Source organism: Serinus canaria, chromosome 8, assembly GCF_022539315.1.
Source record: "Serinus canaria isolate serCan28SL12 chromosome 8, serCan2020, whole genome shotgun sequence".
In the NCBI taxonomy this organism is placed as follows: Eukaryota; Metazoa; Chordata; class Aves; order Passeriformes; family Fringillidae; genus Serinus; species Serinus canaria.
Window position 1 is genome coordinate 22242444 of NC_066322.1, and position 16602 is coordinate 22259045.

Consider the following 16602-nt stretch of genomic DNA (forward strand, 5'->3'; position numbering starts at 1 on the left):
GGACCCTGCTGGTGCATCTCAATGACCAGAGCTCCTTAATTGCAGCTCCACTTCTTATCCCACTAAAGGCAGCAGAAGGAGTAGAAAGGTTCTCACCCAGCTTCAACAAATATTTATATACACTTGCTCATTTCATAATACCCTATTCTGCTTAACATGATGTTCTGCAGTTGCTGGAAGTCACATGAGTTCCTAGGGGGAAAGTTTATTTTTATAAGTTCAGTTTTTGCAACCATTAGCTGCATATAATGTTCTGATCTTTGGGGAAGGAAAAGGCTTATAAAGGACACCATGGGTAAGTAATGATCATATCATCAAACATCATCATTTGGGATACAGATAAAATTGGAATATAAACAAAAATGACCTTTCCATCTGAAGAGAAGGTCTGAATTAATTTCTGACATGGTGGCATTGTTGTGTAGTGAAAGCAAATTCATCGCCCTTACCTCAGCTTGTGTTCCAAGTCCCACAGAACTGAAAAGTTTTGATTCAAAGCCTGCTGAATTAATCCAAGTCTTCCCCTTCCCTACTGTGATTCTGGAAAAAAAAAAAAAAAAAAAAAAAAAAAAGAGACAGTGTTGTGTGAAAAGAAATGCTGGTCTTTGAGAAAAATATATCTGGAAAAGTAGATTTATGCTGAACTGTCAGATGAAGTGACATTAGAGTTGCAAAAATGTCTGAGATTGTTACAATTCTTGTCCATTAATATTAAGAAATCACAATGTCCAGTGTCTCTTTTGTCCTGTCAGGGAATACCTTGCAGCTGATCTGCTGCATTTGTTAGCTGACTTGTTGCCAACTAAGAACAGCCAGGGAATTCTCTACCTATTTACTTTAAAGACAGCCTGACAACCTTCATCTTTCCAGCCAGCAGTTCTCCCTCATTTCTTTCACTGTCTTGTATGCAATTAATATTTTCTTTGTAATGAAATTCAGTAATTCCTACAGCTTTAAAGCCTTTTATGTGGAATGAAAGGTAAAAATAGTGACTTCTCATTGTAATGCTTCAATTTGATATATTTTATGTGATACATTGTACCAAATTCTGTCATATTAACTTTATGAAAGTACATCTACTTAAACCATTGGGGTTTTTTTCTATTTTAATATTGTTTATGGAAAATTACTTTTAAAAAATAAATTAGAAAAAACCCACTGATTTTAGAAAAGACCTGAGAGGAGGCACAAGGCTTGGAAAAAAAATGAAGCATTTGGTTTTTTCAAGTTAAAACCTCATATTCAGGGCTTTTGGGTGGGATTAGCATTTTATTATTGGTCAGATTTTGTGATTGTTGCTTCTCTCTTTTACTTGCTGCATTTTCTGCATATCCCTTGTTCTTTTTGTTTGCCTCTTCATTATTTACACAAGAGTCAGGGTTTCTGTCAGAAAGCATCAGGTTTTTAGGTCACAGTAGGGTGATTACCAACAGCTTCACCTTCTGCATGTATTGTCACTCAGAAGTCAACAGACAGTATTTCCATATGCATCTGATAGGGGGAATGAAAAAGAAATGCACTTTAATGTCCCTCCAGTTATATCAGTATTCAACCCAGAGTTTGTGAAAATTGCATGTCTAATGATCATATGAATACTAACTCTCCACACTGAGAATTGCTGTTCCATAATGTCTGATTTTAAAATATGGGACAAAACTGCATCTGGCTCTACATGATGTTCTAGAGAAGACTGAACACCCCACAGAGACAATTTCTAGTATGAAAAACTGTTTTCCTCTGTAAAAAGCAGGGCATTCTCCAAATACAGCATTAGTCCCAACACCATTTTCATTTCAAGGATTTAAGACTGGCACCAGCTTAATATTAACGTCTTTGGCAAGTAGTGAGCACCTTTTACCAGCTTTTTAAGCAAGACCTCTATAAATTTAACAGACTTTTATGAGATACTACATCTTCTAGAGTGAGACTGAAGAATGAAATGTTCTATAGGTACCTTTTATTTTGATGTAGAGACTGAGGAAGTTTCCTTAAGCAGTTACAGTCACTACCATGGTAAAAAATGTCTCAAATGCTGGTCTGTATTTCCTGGAAAGTCAACATGGTCCTTTTCTTCAGTATTTCACTGTATTTGTACTTTACCCATGAATATTTGCTAGAATTAGTGGTCTGTCAACAGTTTTGTTGACTGATAGTTCATTCCAATTTTTCTCATAAAGAAAAAAGAAAAAAATCTGTGATAGTAGGCTCATAAATTGTTAAAATAACATTACCAACAATTGGCAGTATAGGACAATCAAATAATGAGAGTTTAATTTCTAATTTTTTCTAGCATCACAATTCTCTGGTAGGATATGAGGAAATTGTTCAGAGTTTTGGATGTGAGAAACTGCTGAGGACATTTGCTTTAGCAGGATTGCTGGGCTTGTGAGTTAGTTCAGGTGTAGCTTCTGTAGTACAGAAGCACTGAGCCTTTGCCCCAGAATCACACTGAACCTGATCAAATGGATCCATGTGGATTTCAACACATTCATTAGCCAGTCCCTGCTGCAAACATGGCAAAGTCATTACACAAGGTGGAGCTCAAAGGTACAGGTCCACAGAAAAGTGCTGCTAATTGCTGCCTAATCCTCAGCACACAGAAGCAGCTCTGACTTTTGGCTCAGGCTCTGGTGCATTATTCTAGACCTCAAGAATCTCTATGTGTAAACAATAATTTTCTCTAGAAATGAAATGTAGAAATCAAATTAATTTGTCAATGCCGACAAATGAAAATATAAATTGAGATTAAATCGACTCCAAACAATTAGTTATAAATAAGGATAGTTAATGTACAATGTTTGCAAAATGCTGCTCAAATGGTTCTTGTTACAGCCATTTCTGTGACATGCTTCTGCAGCATGATAAAAACCTGACTGTCTCAGGGATTATTTTATTCTGCAGGATTTATTTCTGTAGTGCATGTAAAGACAGTTTATTTACAAACAGGAGTTGGTTTTGGCACATAAGACACTCAAGCAAACAAAGATTCCTGGAACTAGAAAGAAAGCTTCCAGTAAAACAGAGACTGAACTCTCAACAGTTCAAGTAATACCCAAAATAAACATTACCAATCTTCAGAGATTACATGTTATTCTCTTTACTTTTTGTTTTTCAAGTGCAGTGGTAGCAGAGTGTTTGGAAATATTACTTCTATCCTCTGGATGTTTGTAATACATTTTGCGATAGTACTTTTGCTTCAGCAGACAGTTTGGCTTTCTGTGGGGTTTTTTAGAAATACTAAATCTCTGCATTGAAGCAAATTTGTTTTGTTGTGAGTGCCTCCCTTAGATCCATTGTGAAAAGACAACCTTCCTGAATTCACAGGAGTCCTAAAATTGGCATAGAAGGTGCTGAATTTGCCTTATGTTTGACTAGGGACTCTCTGTGTACTGATTATTACTGTGGTTTATTTTCTCCACAAAAACAAGTAGGTGTTAGCATTGCCTTTACTGTCATTCTTTTCCTGCTTGAAATAATTTTGTTTATCCAAGGATGACTAAATAAATTACTTAGCTTCAGGAGATGAAAGAGGAAGAGGAAGCAAACAAGGAGGTAAAAATATCACCAAAAATATCAAACCAGGCAAAATATGAAGCCTGAATTATTGCACATTTCCTTATGTCAGGAAACATAAGAAAGAAGTGTACTTTTACATGCAGAATTTATGCTGAAAAGTAATGATTAACACTTCATTTCTGAAAAAGAAAGCTGATCCTACTGTTCAGCTAGGAATTGGGATGCATTAAAAGATGTAAATGAGATGTGGGGAATGGAATAACTAATCCATGTGGACTTGGCTTCTTGGGCACCCACTGATGTTCCACTGCACTCTCTCTGCAGTGTAATCAGGTAATTCCCAGACAGATGGGAATGTGCCATCAATGCTGAGTAACATTTCTCTAAAGACAGAGCTGGTGAGCTGAAAGTGTAATATTCTTGGGAGAGTAGTCACAGAGGTAGTATTTTAATTTTTAATTAGACTCCCTTAAAGCTGTCTCTTTGAAAAACAGTTTTTTCTGCAGTTTGGTGCTCTCTGGCTCCACTAAAGACAAACAGCAGAGCACCAAAACACCCAGACTTGGTAACCTGATTTTGGATTTATCATTCCCTTGTATGCAGGGTGAAGGCTTCAAGTACAGCTTGGCAGAACTGCAAATGAGGTGCAGATAATTTTGAGGAAAGAAATAAATTTGATCTACAAGTTGTTAAAAGAGCTGAATTTCTTCTTCAGCAAAGAAGCAGCTCCCTTGTCTTGCTGACTTTAATATTGTTAACTAAATGTGTGAAGCTCTGGCTCATGCCCCCTAAGTTCAATGAGAAACATCTTAAATCCACAACATTTTGGATCAGGCACATTATTTTGATGGCTTTAAGAAACAGGAGTACATAGAACTGTAAGGGGGTAGAGCTGATCAAATGAAATCTTGATCTCACTAAATTCAGTGGGAATTCTCTTGTTCACTAAGAAAAGGCTGAAATGGTTCATGGTATATTCCCTTATTTCAATTCAGCTGGGTGGGCTGGCTATGGAAATCTTAATAATAACAACAACAACAACAATAATTCAAGACCTGAATTTTTCTATCATCAAGCTATTAAAAATATTAAGGTTTTACAAAAAGATGAAGAAATAAACAATTCTAAGTCCTTGAAAATTAGAAAAAAATCCAGCCTGAAGGTACCAAATTTTTATATTTCAATCCATCCTGTCAGACACAAGGAATAAAGCTAACCCTTTTGCATTTACAAACACCAAGCCATTTCCCAGGTATGAGCACCAGAAAAATTACATTTCCACCAATGATAGGCTCATGCCTTATGGTTCAATACAACCCCATCTGCAGATATTTAATCTGCTGAGGGCAGTGGTGTACTAGTCCTGTTGGAGGGGAATCATATCCCTGGCTCAGTGTAACTGTGGCTTTCCTGGCCCTTATGAGCTTAATTCCTGAAGTGAAGGTTATGTGTTTCTGGGATAAATCCACAAAAGCAACTAGAAAGAAGAAAATGCACACAGGTGAATAGGAGTAATAAAAATAAAGAATTAAAAATCCATCTCCATTCTGCTTTTAAAACTACAGGTAACGTATGTGAATGTTGATATTAAAATAGCTCCTTTTTCCATGCTTCAGTGCCTTTACAATATACTTCATTATTTCATATTAAATCTAGAAAAGGCTTTAGCTGAGAAACTTCCTTGTCTGAGACCAAAAGAAAGCTTCATTAGCATAATTACTTACAGTCCTTCTGTTAGTATTTTCAGGGACAAAAATATAATTATCCTTTTACTAAAAAAAAAACCAAAAAAAACCACCCCAGCAAAACTGTGAAGACAGTGAAATAATGGAAGATCTGGATTACAACTCCAGTGAAAAATGTGGGATGAACTGGATGGGAATATAAATATCAGTTCTGACTGAAGTATGAAACTTAGGCAAACAACAGGGAAAAAAGCCCACCCTTTTTAGAACATTTTGAGATGTGTGAAACTACAAATGCTAGAACTGTGAAAAGGAAACAGGGAATTTGATCCATATGTTCTGGAAATGCCACTGCCCACAGCTAAATTATATTTGGAGAACAGAACAGAGAAAAGAAGAACAACTGCTAACACTGTTATAAACACAGGGTCTCCCTGGTGATGCAAAGGTCTTCCCATGGCAGATATTAATGAGGGACTCTTACCATCTGGATACCATACATGAAGAAATAATATTTAGTATGTTCTAGAATAATTACTGAGGAACATGGCATGATTTATTAATTATTTATCTAATTCTCTGAGGAAAAATCATCCTGCTAGCTCCAAAGGGGAGAAGTGCTGTTCAGGGTGGTTCACACATCGGGGTTTTTTTAGATGGGTGCATATAATTTAAAAGCCTGAACTGAACTAAGTAATTCCACTGTATCAAAGAAGATCATATTTAAAGCTTGGGGAGCTCTTTGCCGTGATACATATTTACAAAGTGAAATATTTTTGAAATCTGCTATGTTTGAAATAGCAGGATGACCTCTGGAGAGATTCTGTTACAGCTTCTCAAAACCAAAAGCACATCATGCTGATTCCAAGAAAAGTAATTACCAGTTAACTTGGGCTGCTGTTTACTTCTTCTCAGGAATGTGTGACTGGAAGGGGTGAACTCCACTTGCTCTGCTATTACAGACCCAGCCCAGCCCCATATTTCTACTCTGTACTTGCAGTGAGCAGAATCTCACCAGCTGCCACCTCCCACTTCCTACCTGGAGGCTGACCCTGGATGCTCTTTCCTCTGATAATTCAGTACTCTGCAGTTCTCACATTCACTTTGTTCCAGAGAGTCAGTACCCATTTGTGCCAGCAGAAACCTCCCAGGGTGCAACGTGTGCTCTCCTAACTGATGGTTCACATCAGTAACTTTGCACAGAAAGGGCCAGAGACCAGCACAAAGAGAGACAGATTTACTGAAAGCTGTATGTGCAGTTTTCTTGGCCATGGCAGCAAACCTCCCTGAAAAAGTTGAAACATATCTATAGAAAATGTTGAATGGTGGCAGCTCTATACCATCTGTTTTGTTCTGGTTTAGAAAGGAGTTGCATCAATCCATGATGTTCTATATACCACCTCTCCTTCACAACAGCCACTAAGCAAAACCTAGCAACAGTTGTGCCTGTCATATTAGAATAACCAAAAATGTGTTTCTTTTATTACAAATGACTCTTGAAAGTTGTAACAATATAGCACTTCTGATTTGATACTAATTTTTACTTTTCTTTGAAAAAAATGTCCTTGCTAAGCAATTTATGAATTCTGAAAATAGTTCTTTGCACGTATAATCATCAAGCTTGAACAGTTTTTATTTTTCATGTCTTTATTCATTCTTTTCTACGTAGTATTTGTGGAATTCAGCATCTGGAACGAGCAGGAAACAGGTTGACTCTCTTTGACTCCCTTTATTTCTGCATAGTGACATTTTCTACTGTGGGCTTTGGGGATGTTACACCCAAGATATGGCCTTCAAAGCTGCTTGTTGTCATTATGATCTGTGTTGCTCTTGTGGTGTTGCCCATACAGGTAAATGTGGATTTTTTTTTCTCTTTAGAATTGTTTTTGAAACAAAGGAACAATAACTGAAATAATGTATTGTTACTATTATTATTGCACAGAAAATGTCAGAAAAAAGAACCATCTATCTCTCTTGTCGTGATTTTCCTCCCCTTTTCCCCTATGTTCTCCTATACTCTAGATTTATACTAAAAAACAGGGCATTGATAACAATTTTCAAGTGCTGATGAACATTTTCAGCAGAAGTCATGTACCACAGAGGCCTTCCTTTATCCTGAGATATGGATTTGTTATTAATGGAGCAATTAGGAAAAAAACCCACAACAGTAGCCAGCACTTTCTTTATGAGTACAGCTTTTTCTCTGCAGGCTCTCCCTGTTTCTAATCTTGGTCCTCTCCACTTCCTCTCTTACTCTTACAGCTCAGTGCTAACTTGAAAAAAATCTCATTAAATCTGCAACTCAAGCAAATTGGGTTCACAGCTGTGTATGGAACACATGCACACAGAGCCAGCAGCACAGTTAGGAATTTTTCATGCCTGCCTAAGTTTAGGACTTCTAACACTTTCAACAGGGAAAAAGCATTTTATGAAAATCCAAGTATTTCAAGGAGTCAGTCAGCTTTATCAAATTTGTACCAAGTGTTTTCCAGCTCATTAGGTGAGGCTGGATGACAGAAACCCTGAGGTTACATGGGAAACCCTGCCAGGATGTTCACTGTTCCACACAGGGTGATCACCCAGCCCTTGTGCCAGAAAAAGAGGATGTGGGGAGGCACTCTGCATTTTTATCAAAGCTTACAGTAGACCTGCTAGACCATGAAGCTCCAAAGTTTCTCACACAGCCATAGTTTCCAGTCTCTGCTTCTTTGGCAGAGAACTAAAGCTCTGTGTGGGCAGACAACACACAAGCCCTGGGAGGGTGGAAGCTCAAGCTTTCAGCATTAATTTTCTTGAAGTTATTTAACACTCTAATTAAATATTGAATGTATGTATTCATAGACATATTCACCACCACAATTATATTCTCATTCAGTGAAAAATTAGTAAAATATATATTGTATTGAAAACTAAAATGTGCTCTGTTTAAGAAATTTGGAATTTCCTGGGACATAGAAATTTCATCCTTAAGGTGGTTCTGATACAAAATTCAGGCCCGGGAGCTGCACAGGAGCAGTAAATAACCTAGAATCTACTGGAATTTCACATGAATTTACCTGTTATTAGCTACTGATATTTTACCTTTGTAGTGATAATGGGGCTTCATATAGTTTTCCATACACATAATGGAGTGGGAGGCATTCTCTCCTGAGCCCTGCAATGAAATGAAATCAGTTATTATTCACGATCCAGCCTCTCCATCAGTGGAAGGTGGAGGAGAAAAAGATGCTATCACACAGCCATGCAGTTAAATTGATCTCAGTATTAAGCCTGTATTACTTACAAGAAGCTTTGAAGTGGTACTTGTGTGTTTCTTTACAGACTGCTACAATATTCTCATACCTGCATATATTGTTCAGCTGACAAAGGCAAAAATTCTGCATGAGCAGCTGCTGTGTGTTTAAGTTGTATGTAAAATTATAAGGCAGATAAGAGAGTTTACAGAACATCACCTTCAGATCATTATAAAATCTCTGGGAGGAGTTACTGCCTGAACTAAGAGAAAATGGTGCCTCTTTCCAAATATATTCACAGTATGTGTGTGAAAACTCAACCTTTCATACGAGGGAAGCAATTATGTCACAATACTAGAAAAAGAGAGCTCAGAGGCATAAAATACTTAAAGGATTAAGGTACCAGCCTTCATTCTTTTCTAAACTCCTGTGATTTAGTGTATTCCCATGGTAATTTAATGAATTTTCACTGCTGTTTGTATGTGATGGATTCTGGCACTATTGCTGTGGTTTGTGATCACCTTATTAGAGAACATTCTACAAAGAAAAAGATAATGGGGCTAAGGGCAGCTTTTCATAGGGATGTGAGATAAACAATGCTACATTGCCAAGTCATTCTAGAGTTGCAGCCCTCACCTACTAGTCTCTATTTCACTGACAACCAGCATCTCTTGCAGTTTGAACAGCTGGCATATTTGTGGATGGAGAGGCAAAAGTCCGGAGGAAACTACAGCAGATACAGAGCTCAGACGGAAAAACACGTTGTGCTGTGTGTGAGCTCTCTGAAGATTGACTTACTCATGGATTTCTTAAATGAATTCTATGCCCACCCCAGACTGCAGGTACTGAGAATGGAAAAATAAACCCCCCAAAAAACCCCTCAAAACACTGCTTGGTTGTTGTTGTTTTCTTTGTGGGGTTTTTTGTTTGTTTGTTTTAAGAAAAGTTTCTGAAATTATTCCTAAGTCATAAAATTGATTTTGGGAATAGATAGTTGAATTGGGAAGCTATATCTGTAGTAAGAAGATGAGATTCAGAGTTTGGAGGCATTTTAAATTGAGGTATTGAGGGGAAAAGACAAAATAGGTAGAATTAGTGTCTTGTTGAATTGTGCCAGCCTTTTAAGAAGCAGGTATTCCCTTGAAAATTCCTTAGATTCTACCCTAAAACAGAAAATAAATGAAAGCTACTCAAATTATTTTTTCCCACTGTTTTGGGACTGGATCCAAAAATCCTCACAATTAAAATGTCCTTTGGTTTTCACATTTTGCTTTGTTTTTTGCCAGCATTAGGAAGCACAGTATGGGTCAGGTTGGAAGGCATCACTGGGGGTCATCTGGTCCAACCTCCCTGCTCAGGCAGGGTCATCCCAGATCACATTGTCCAGGATTGCAGAGATAAGATCCTCTTGGAATTGTGGGAATGAAGAAATAAATGCATGTACTTCAAGGGACAAAGACGTTGACAGAATTTTGTTAGTGCACACATATTCCCTAGGTAATGCAAACTTGTCAAATGGCTTATGGAACATCTAGAAGCTTATTTCCATGAGATGTCAATTTGGATTTATTATCATTGCCTTTGCTACAGACTCTGCCTTTTACTAAACCTTCTCTATTTACTAAGTTACCTGTGGCATCATGCTTCATTAACTACTCCAAGAATCACACAAATACAACCCTCAAATGGCTGAGCAGCAATTTCCCAAATCCCAAATCCAAAATATTCCCCAAAACAATTAGCCAGTAAGAGGCATAAGCAATTGCACAAAGAAATACAGTTCTTTATAGGTACAAACACAAATTGAAACACAACATTTTATTAACTAAGCTGAAGAATGAAGCAGGCTCTGTGATACTCTGGAAACAGAGAACAAAAGCCCCAATACTACCCAGGTAACTTAAAAGGGCTGATATACATTCCCTTCACTGCTGAAACTGAGTTGGACTCAATGATCTTGGAGATCTTTTCCAACCTTAATGATTCTGTGCACCGAGAAGCTGAAGGATACAGATGGTACACTGCATCCAATGCAATTCTGCTTTCTGCAGAATCTCTGTGTTGCAGAAAGGAAGATTTCTATGACCAGCCTGGCCTAAGCTCTCACTCTCCTCTCCCATGTTCCATTTCTCCCTCCTTTTCATTTGTGCACTTATGGATCCTTCAGACCATCCTTGCTTTTCCAAGTAGCACAGGAAGCAGTTTGGACTGGCCCATTAATGTGAAAGAGAAATTTTGAGAAAATAAATTCTGTCTGTCAGCGTCTTATCCGAGACATTTTTGACATCTCAAGTCACTGCTGACTCATTCTCCAGCAACATTAACCATGACTATTTCCCCCCCTTTTTTTTTCCTATTTTGACAGGACTATTATGTGGTTATTTTGTGTCCTACGGAGATGGATGCTCAGGTCCGAAGGGTGTTACAAATCCCAATGTGGTCCCAAAGAGTTATCTACCTGCAAGGCTCAGCCCTAAAAGATCAAGACCTATTGAGAGCTAAGTAGGCAAATATTGTCCATTCTTTTTTACTTTTTCATTCCTACTGTTTGGTGAATAAGTTTAACAAGCAAAGAAAGCTGTGCTAGAAGGAAAGCCATGTTTATTTAGAAGGTGAAGCAAAGCTCTTTGATAGAACTTGTTTTTCTTAATATCTGAAATTTTGAACCCAATGTACAGTTTGGTTTTTTTAAGTTCAGGCTGGTAACATTAATCAACTATTCTGCTATACATACCTGAACTCTTCAGAGCCTTCCTCTTACCACATACTTCCAAGATGCTCTCTGCCAATTAATCGTGAGTGACTTTTATCAAAACACATCAGTCAAGCAGAGTTCCTCACACACACCTCCCTCCAGTGCTCAATCAGTTGAGCTGCAGAGGAATTCACAGTGAAATTCATGCAGAAGGGTCATCTCTTTAAACTCTCCAAAGATAGGGAAAGGTGATTCTTAGCACATAACTGATTTAACTCATCTGCATTGCTCTGTGTTGCAGATAACTAAAATTAAGCCATTACCTCTCTGGCTATTTGTGTCATTCTTTACCTGAGAGGAGTTATTTCCAAGAATCTCATCTGTGAGAAGCTTCATGAGCAGTGTTACCTTCTCAGACTTCTGCCACTGAAAAACAGTGTTTAAAATTTGACAAGACAAGAAAGCTTTGTTCAAGATTAGAAATTTTCTTTTGGAGAGATCCTTCTTTCTTTTTTTTTTTTTTTTCCTTTTTGCTTTCTTGCTGATTTCAAGAAGGAATTCATATGTGGATTTAGCTGACATTTGTTCTACACATTACAAGAATTAAAATTAGGCTGTTCCCTAAATATAATCTTGAATTTCACTTATAATAACCTGGAGGTAGTCAGCTGTGGAACTGTGCTTTTTCCTGCAGAACATGTAATTGAATGTACCTGTCACAGAATAATTTTCAACCTCTCCTGAGGGAAGAAGCATAGTGGGAATTTAATAGAACATTGGATATGAAATATAACCCAGTACCCAAGATGTTTGGTGCATTTCTTTTTAATGAGAACATAATGTACTGAGGAGCTAACAAGGCACATGATAAAATTCTTCTAATAAATAAAGTAATGTTTACCAACAACAAAAAATAATCAAGAAGGGTCTCATTATCAAAATGTATCTCTATATTATATGTGAACCAATGTCAAAATAACATGATAAAGGTAACACCAAAAAGTAAAGGAACACCCACAGTTGGGTGACTGCATCAGTACTGAATAGCCAATTAGAAAAGACTGTATTTTTGCAAAAAAATCTCATCTAATTTTACTGAATTTTCTTTCCTATAACTTTGGTAAAGACCCTCTCTTCCCAGTACTACTCCTATGCTTAGCTGAAATTGCTATAGAGCAATTGATTGCTCATAGAATTGCTCACAGAGCAATATGATTTCTTCTAATCAAAGACACTGTGAACTGGAAATAGTTCATTTAATGCATATGTACACAGAAATGTCTGCTATTTATCCCAAACACATTATTCTTGTACATCTACCCAACTTCCTGCTCTCACTAGGCAAGACAAGTCTATTACCTGCCCCTCTTGTTCGTTCTCACCAGTAATAAGAGTCCATATTGCACTCTTTCACACCAGGCAGACTGGTGCTCTTTATTCACCTGCCATACTCATGGCAGATAAATACTTTGCAAATTAAGTTTGAGGCCACTCTGCTTTTACTACTTTGGCACAGCTTTTACTGTCAGCAGGGTAAGAAATGAGAACAGACTCAACTTTGTCTGCGTTCTCTTTCTCTGTGCAAGACTGACTGTGAGACAGGAGTCCAGTGGGTCCCTGCTTGGGCTGTGACAGGTTTGTCTCCTCTCTTCCAGGATGGACAATGCTGAAGCCTGTTTCATCCTGAGCAGCCGCTGTGAGGTGGACAGGACAGCAGCTGTAAGTTGGGGAGGGAGAAATGACAGCTTGGACAGGTTTTACTGCCCTGACTTCCCTCTCAGGTTTTTTATGCAACAAGGGTAGAACAGCATTAAAGTACTCTCATAGTAGATAATGGATACATTGATAACTGGTTATTAATCACTTCCAAGAATGCTGCTCTGTCAAAATGCAAAGTACCTGAACTGCTCTAGATATTCAGTTTAATCAGTTGTATTTATTAAATCAGGAAAGAGACAGGTATCAACTGACTGGTATATTCAGAACTAATGAAGTAAATTCAGAAGCAATTCAGAACTAATGAAGTAAAGCCTGAATTCAACTTCATAAATAAATTTGTGACTAATACAAGTAACCAGTATATATGAGACTATTTGACCATTTTTCATATTGGCCATTTTTAAAAATGAAAAACTGCAAGATTCTTCTAATAACTTTCTATAGGTTTGCCCATGCTGGTTGCTATTTGCAGTCAGGTAAGTTACTGTCCACAAAGGAACACTGCTAATACCAACTTCTGTGCAGTGCATCTGTGATAAAAGAATTAAACTGTATGAACTAGAACTCTTCCAGCTAATGAAATTATTTACTGATCACAGATATCCAGAAAAAAAATTCACTGAGGATGGATTTATGAACATAACTTGAAATTTTTCCCCATGTGCACTACAATAAATTATTGCAGTCTTGCCTCATTCTGTTCAATCTTGAACTCCAAAGGGGTTCAGTATTAGACTGAGTATCCCTGAAGATGCTTATAAATTGGCTAACAAGACAGAAACCAGTATTTATAATTCAGTAACTATATTTTAAGCAATCTTAAATAAAAATACTGCTTTGGTGCTACATTCTAAGAAATAGCAATTATTTTTCTAAGTGTTGAAAACAGATATAGTAAAAAATGGGAAATGAGAGCTTTGCATGATATCTGTAACATTACTTAATATCTCTATCACTTGCTACTTCATCTGGCATCAGAACTTTGTTAAAAGATCTTAGCTAAGATCCTGTTCTGGACCCAGCCCTTGGAGAAATTCACTGAGTTCCATGAGACATAAACCTGTGCTCCTGCTATGACATTTAAACTTACTGACCCTAAGGACTTTGAATTTGACTCATCAGCAATAGACTCCTGAAAATACAGCAGTGAAAGCCACTGAACTGGCAGTTAGTAATCCCAGAGTAGCCAAGCAAGGCAGACCTACTTCTTGGAAGTGACAGAGGGTCTGGGCTATTTAAAGGTAAGAATGAGCAGGAGTTCTTGCAAATACCTGGAAAAATACCTGTAACTTCTAGGAGACTGAAAAATTCCAAAATAGCCCGGGTGTCTTATCTAAATCAGCCATGATTTCATAATTCAGAATAAATCAGCTGCAACATCTCATTTCACATAATGTACTTGAGAGTTGCACAGTGGTTACAAATGAGAAATCCCATAAAATCAGAGTGTGATTTACAGTGCACTGGCAGGGTTTATGCAGCATTAAGGACAGCAATACCACCAGTCAGCTGCTCATCTCAGCTCATAACTGCTTCAGCATTTATGCAAAGAAAAGACAATTTTCAGCTCTGCTGGACTCTGCTGTAGGGCAGGCAGTGGGCTCAGCACGGAGCTCCCAGAGCTCCCATCCACTGTGGCCAGCATGGTGCAGCTTTGGCTTGGAGCCATGGCCCACTGCAGCTCTTCCTTTCTGCCCTCAGGAAATACCAGAATGGTACCTGGCACCCTTCAGCTGCCACTGCAGACTTGTCAAATCTCATTTCTCTTTGTACCTGGAGCACACAAACAGGCACATCTCACCAAAGACCCTCTCCTGGTCCCTTCCACTGGGCCACAGTGACTTCTCAGGGTCAGTGGCATCTAAAGCTTTGAAACAAGGTGTCACCTCTCTGCCTTGTTCTCTCCTTTTCACAGGGAATGCAATTATTTATACTGCAAGCAGAAAATTCTTAAACTTTTTAAAAACTATTTTGTCTTACTGCCCCCTAGGGCTGTGAAATGAAATTTATTGTATTTCCTACACTGCTCCAGCCTCATGTTAGTATACAGAAGGTTTGTTTGTCACAGGGCTGAAGGAAGTTCAGCTGTCATCCAAGTAACAGTCTTTATGAGTACCACTGATTTTACCCTGCTGTTGTTGAGAAGCTGACAAACTGCTAAAAGAGCCTTGGATCCTCTCCTGTGCATGACAGCTGTCAAAATAAAAAGAGGAGATTCCTGACCAGAAGAGCTGTTGTTACTCCAGTGATTTTTTGAGGCCTGTGAGGGTTTTTATCCCCCCAGCTCCAATGCTCAAGCAGAGGATTTACTCATTTGCCATGGACACCCTTGGCTGTTCAATGCTTGCTATTTTGTTAGTTAATGACTTCTAGTTACATCACTTCTGCTGTTGCTGACAGCTTTGTTCTGAGGCTTTCTGAAAATTCAGAGATGGTCCAATTCAAGCTTGAACCTTTTTTTTTTTTTCCCTTTCATTAATCAAATGTGTGACTCTGCTGTACTGGTAATCTAAATTACAATGCCTTAATGGCATCACAATATGGATGCAAACATAGCAGGGTATAACTAATTTATCAAGTTAAGTGTGGCAAAAAAGAGATTCAATTAACAGAGCTACTTTAAAATACATATTAAATGCATTTCCTTGAGTTCTTATGATTGAAATACACCCACTCTAAAACTTGCAGCTTTTCATACATGAACTTAAATATCACCTCTATATTAATCACCATTTGTATCTGTGGTAATTTTTGATCACTGACTGCAGTTCATTGTGTGGAGATCACATAGAAGAGGATATATTTTTTTCCCCTCACCTTCCAAAGACACAAATATTTAATAATGGGAACAGAAGCATAATTTTGTTTCAGTTACCTCAGTTTGTTGTGTGTACATATATACCATAAATTGGGAGAAAGGTGAACATTTTTTAAAGTTATTGCAATATAGCATAGAAATTGCTACATTTTAAAACAGAGAGCCACAATATGTATGAAGAGACTGAATCTAAGAAATCACTTAAGGTGCCTACCTGTATTTTTCTTTCTCTCCCCTGGAGTGCTTCTTCAGAGTGGAATTTGGGAGAATAACTGAGCAAAAAACTTGGGAACAAAATAAGCAGCTTTTGTACACAAACACACGGATATACCAACTGGAAAGAGAAAAAAAGAAACAATAATGCAAGGGTATGAGATTAACAGTGCATACCCACTGAGTTGATATGTGGGTCTAGGTTTGTTTGAGTTTTTAACAAAACAGTGTAATTTGAATAATTTTATAATGAAATCTTTATTCTTACATTTAACAATTATTGCACATTCTGATAAAACCAGGCTTTAAAAAAATTATAATTACAAAGATCCAAGGAAATATCTAACCTAGAGATAACTATATTACTAGGCATGTAGCATAGCTGTGTCACAGCACATTACCCAGTCATTTGCTGCTTCTAAGCTGCGTTGCTGTGTCATTACCTTAAGAAAAACAGAAGAAAATCCAACAGCACACACAAACACAAAATCCTGAGGAGGGTAACTTGCCCTGTGTTACAGAAAAGGAAAAAAAAAAAAAAAAAAGTGGCTGCATACAAGGAAAACCTAGAGCAGGTTACACCCATGCTCTTAAATCTCCTGGCTGGGCAGAGCAATCCTACATCTATAAAACAACGAATAAGAAAAATATGAAATAAGATATTTTGCCATCCTCTTTAGTCATTTTAGTTTTTCTGGTAGAAAAACCTGGTAACATCTCAAT

The 16602-nt window shown here is 37.6% G+C and overlaps 1 protein-coding gene and 1 long non-coding RNA gene across 5 annotated transcripts in view; one reads left to right on the forward strand and one right to left on the reverse strand.

Moving 5' to 3' along the window:
- KCNT2 (potassium sodium-activated channel subfamily T member 2) overlaps nucleotides 1–16602 on the forward strand; it is a 112727-nt gene that overhangs the window by 54579 nt on the left and 41546 nt on the right. For all 4 annotated transcript variants that reach the window (XM_050977595.1, XM_030226508.2, XM_030226509.2 and 1 more), the window contains 4 exons: nucleotides 6871–7051; nucleotides 9112–9276; nucleotides 10800–10936; nucleotides 12785–12848. In XM_050977595.1, coding sequence (XP_050833552.1) covers nucleotides 6871–7051; nucleotides 9112–9276; nucleotides 10800–10936; nucleotides 12785–12848 — 547 coding nt within the window. The remainder of the gene's footprint in view (nucleotides 1–6870; nucleotides 7052–9111; nucleotides 9277–10799; nucleotides 10937–12784; nucleotides 12849–16602) is intronic.
- Nucleotides 453–16003, reverse strand: LOC127059865 (uncharacterized). Its single transcript, XR_007778168.1, has 3 exons — nucleotides 15881–16003; nucleotides 8283–8355; nucleotides 453–540 (listed from the first exon to the last, which is right to left on the reverse strand). It is a non-coding gene; the product is annotated as an uncharacterized LOC127059865 (long non-coding RNA).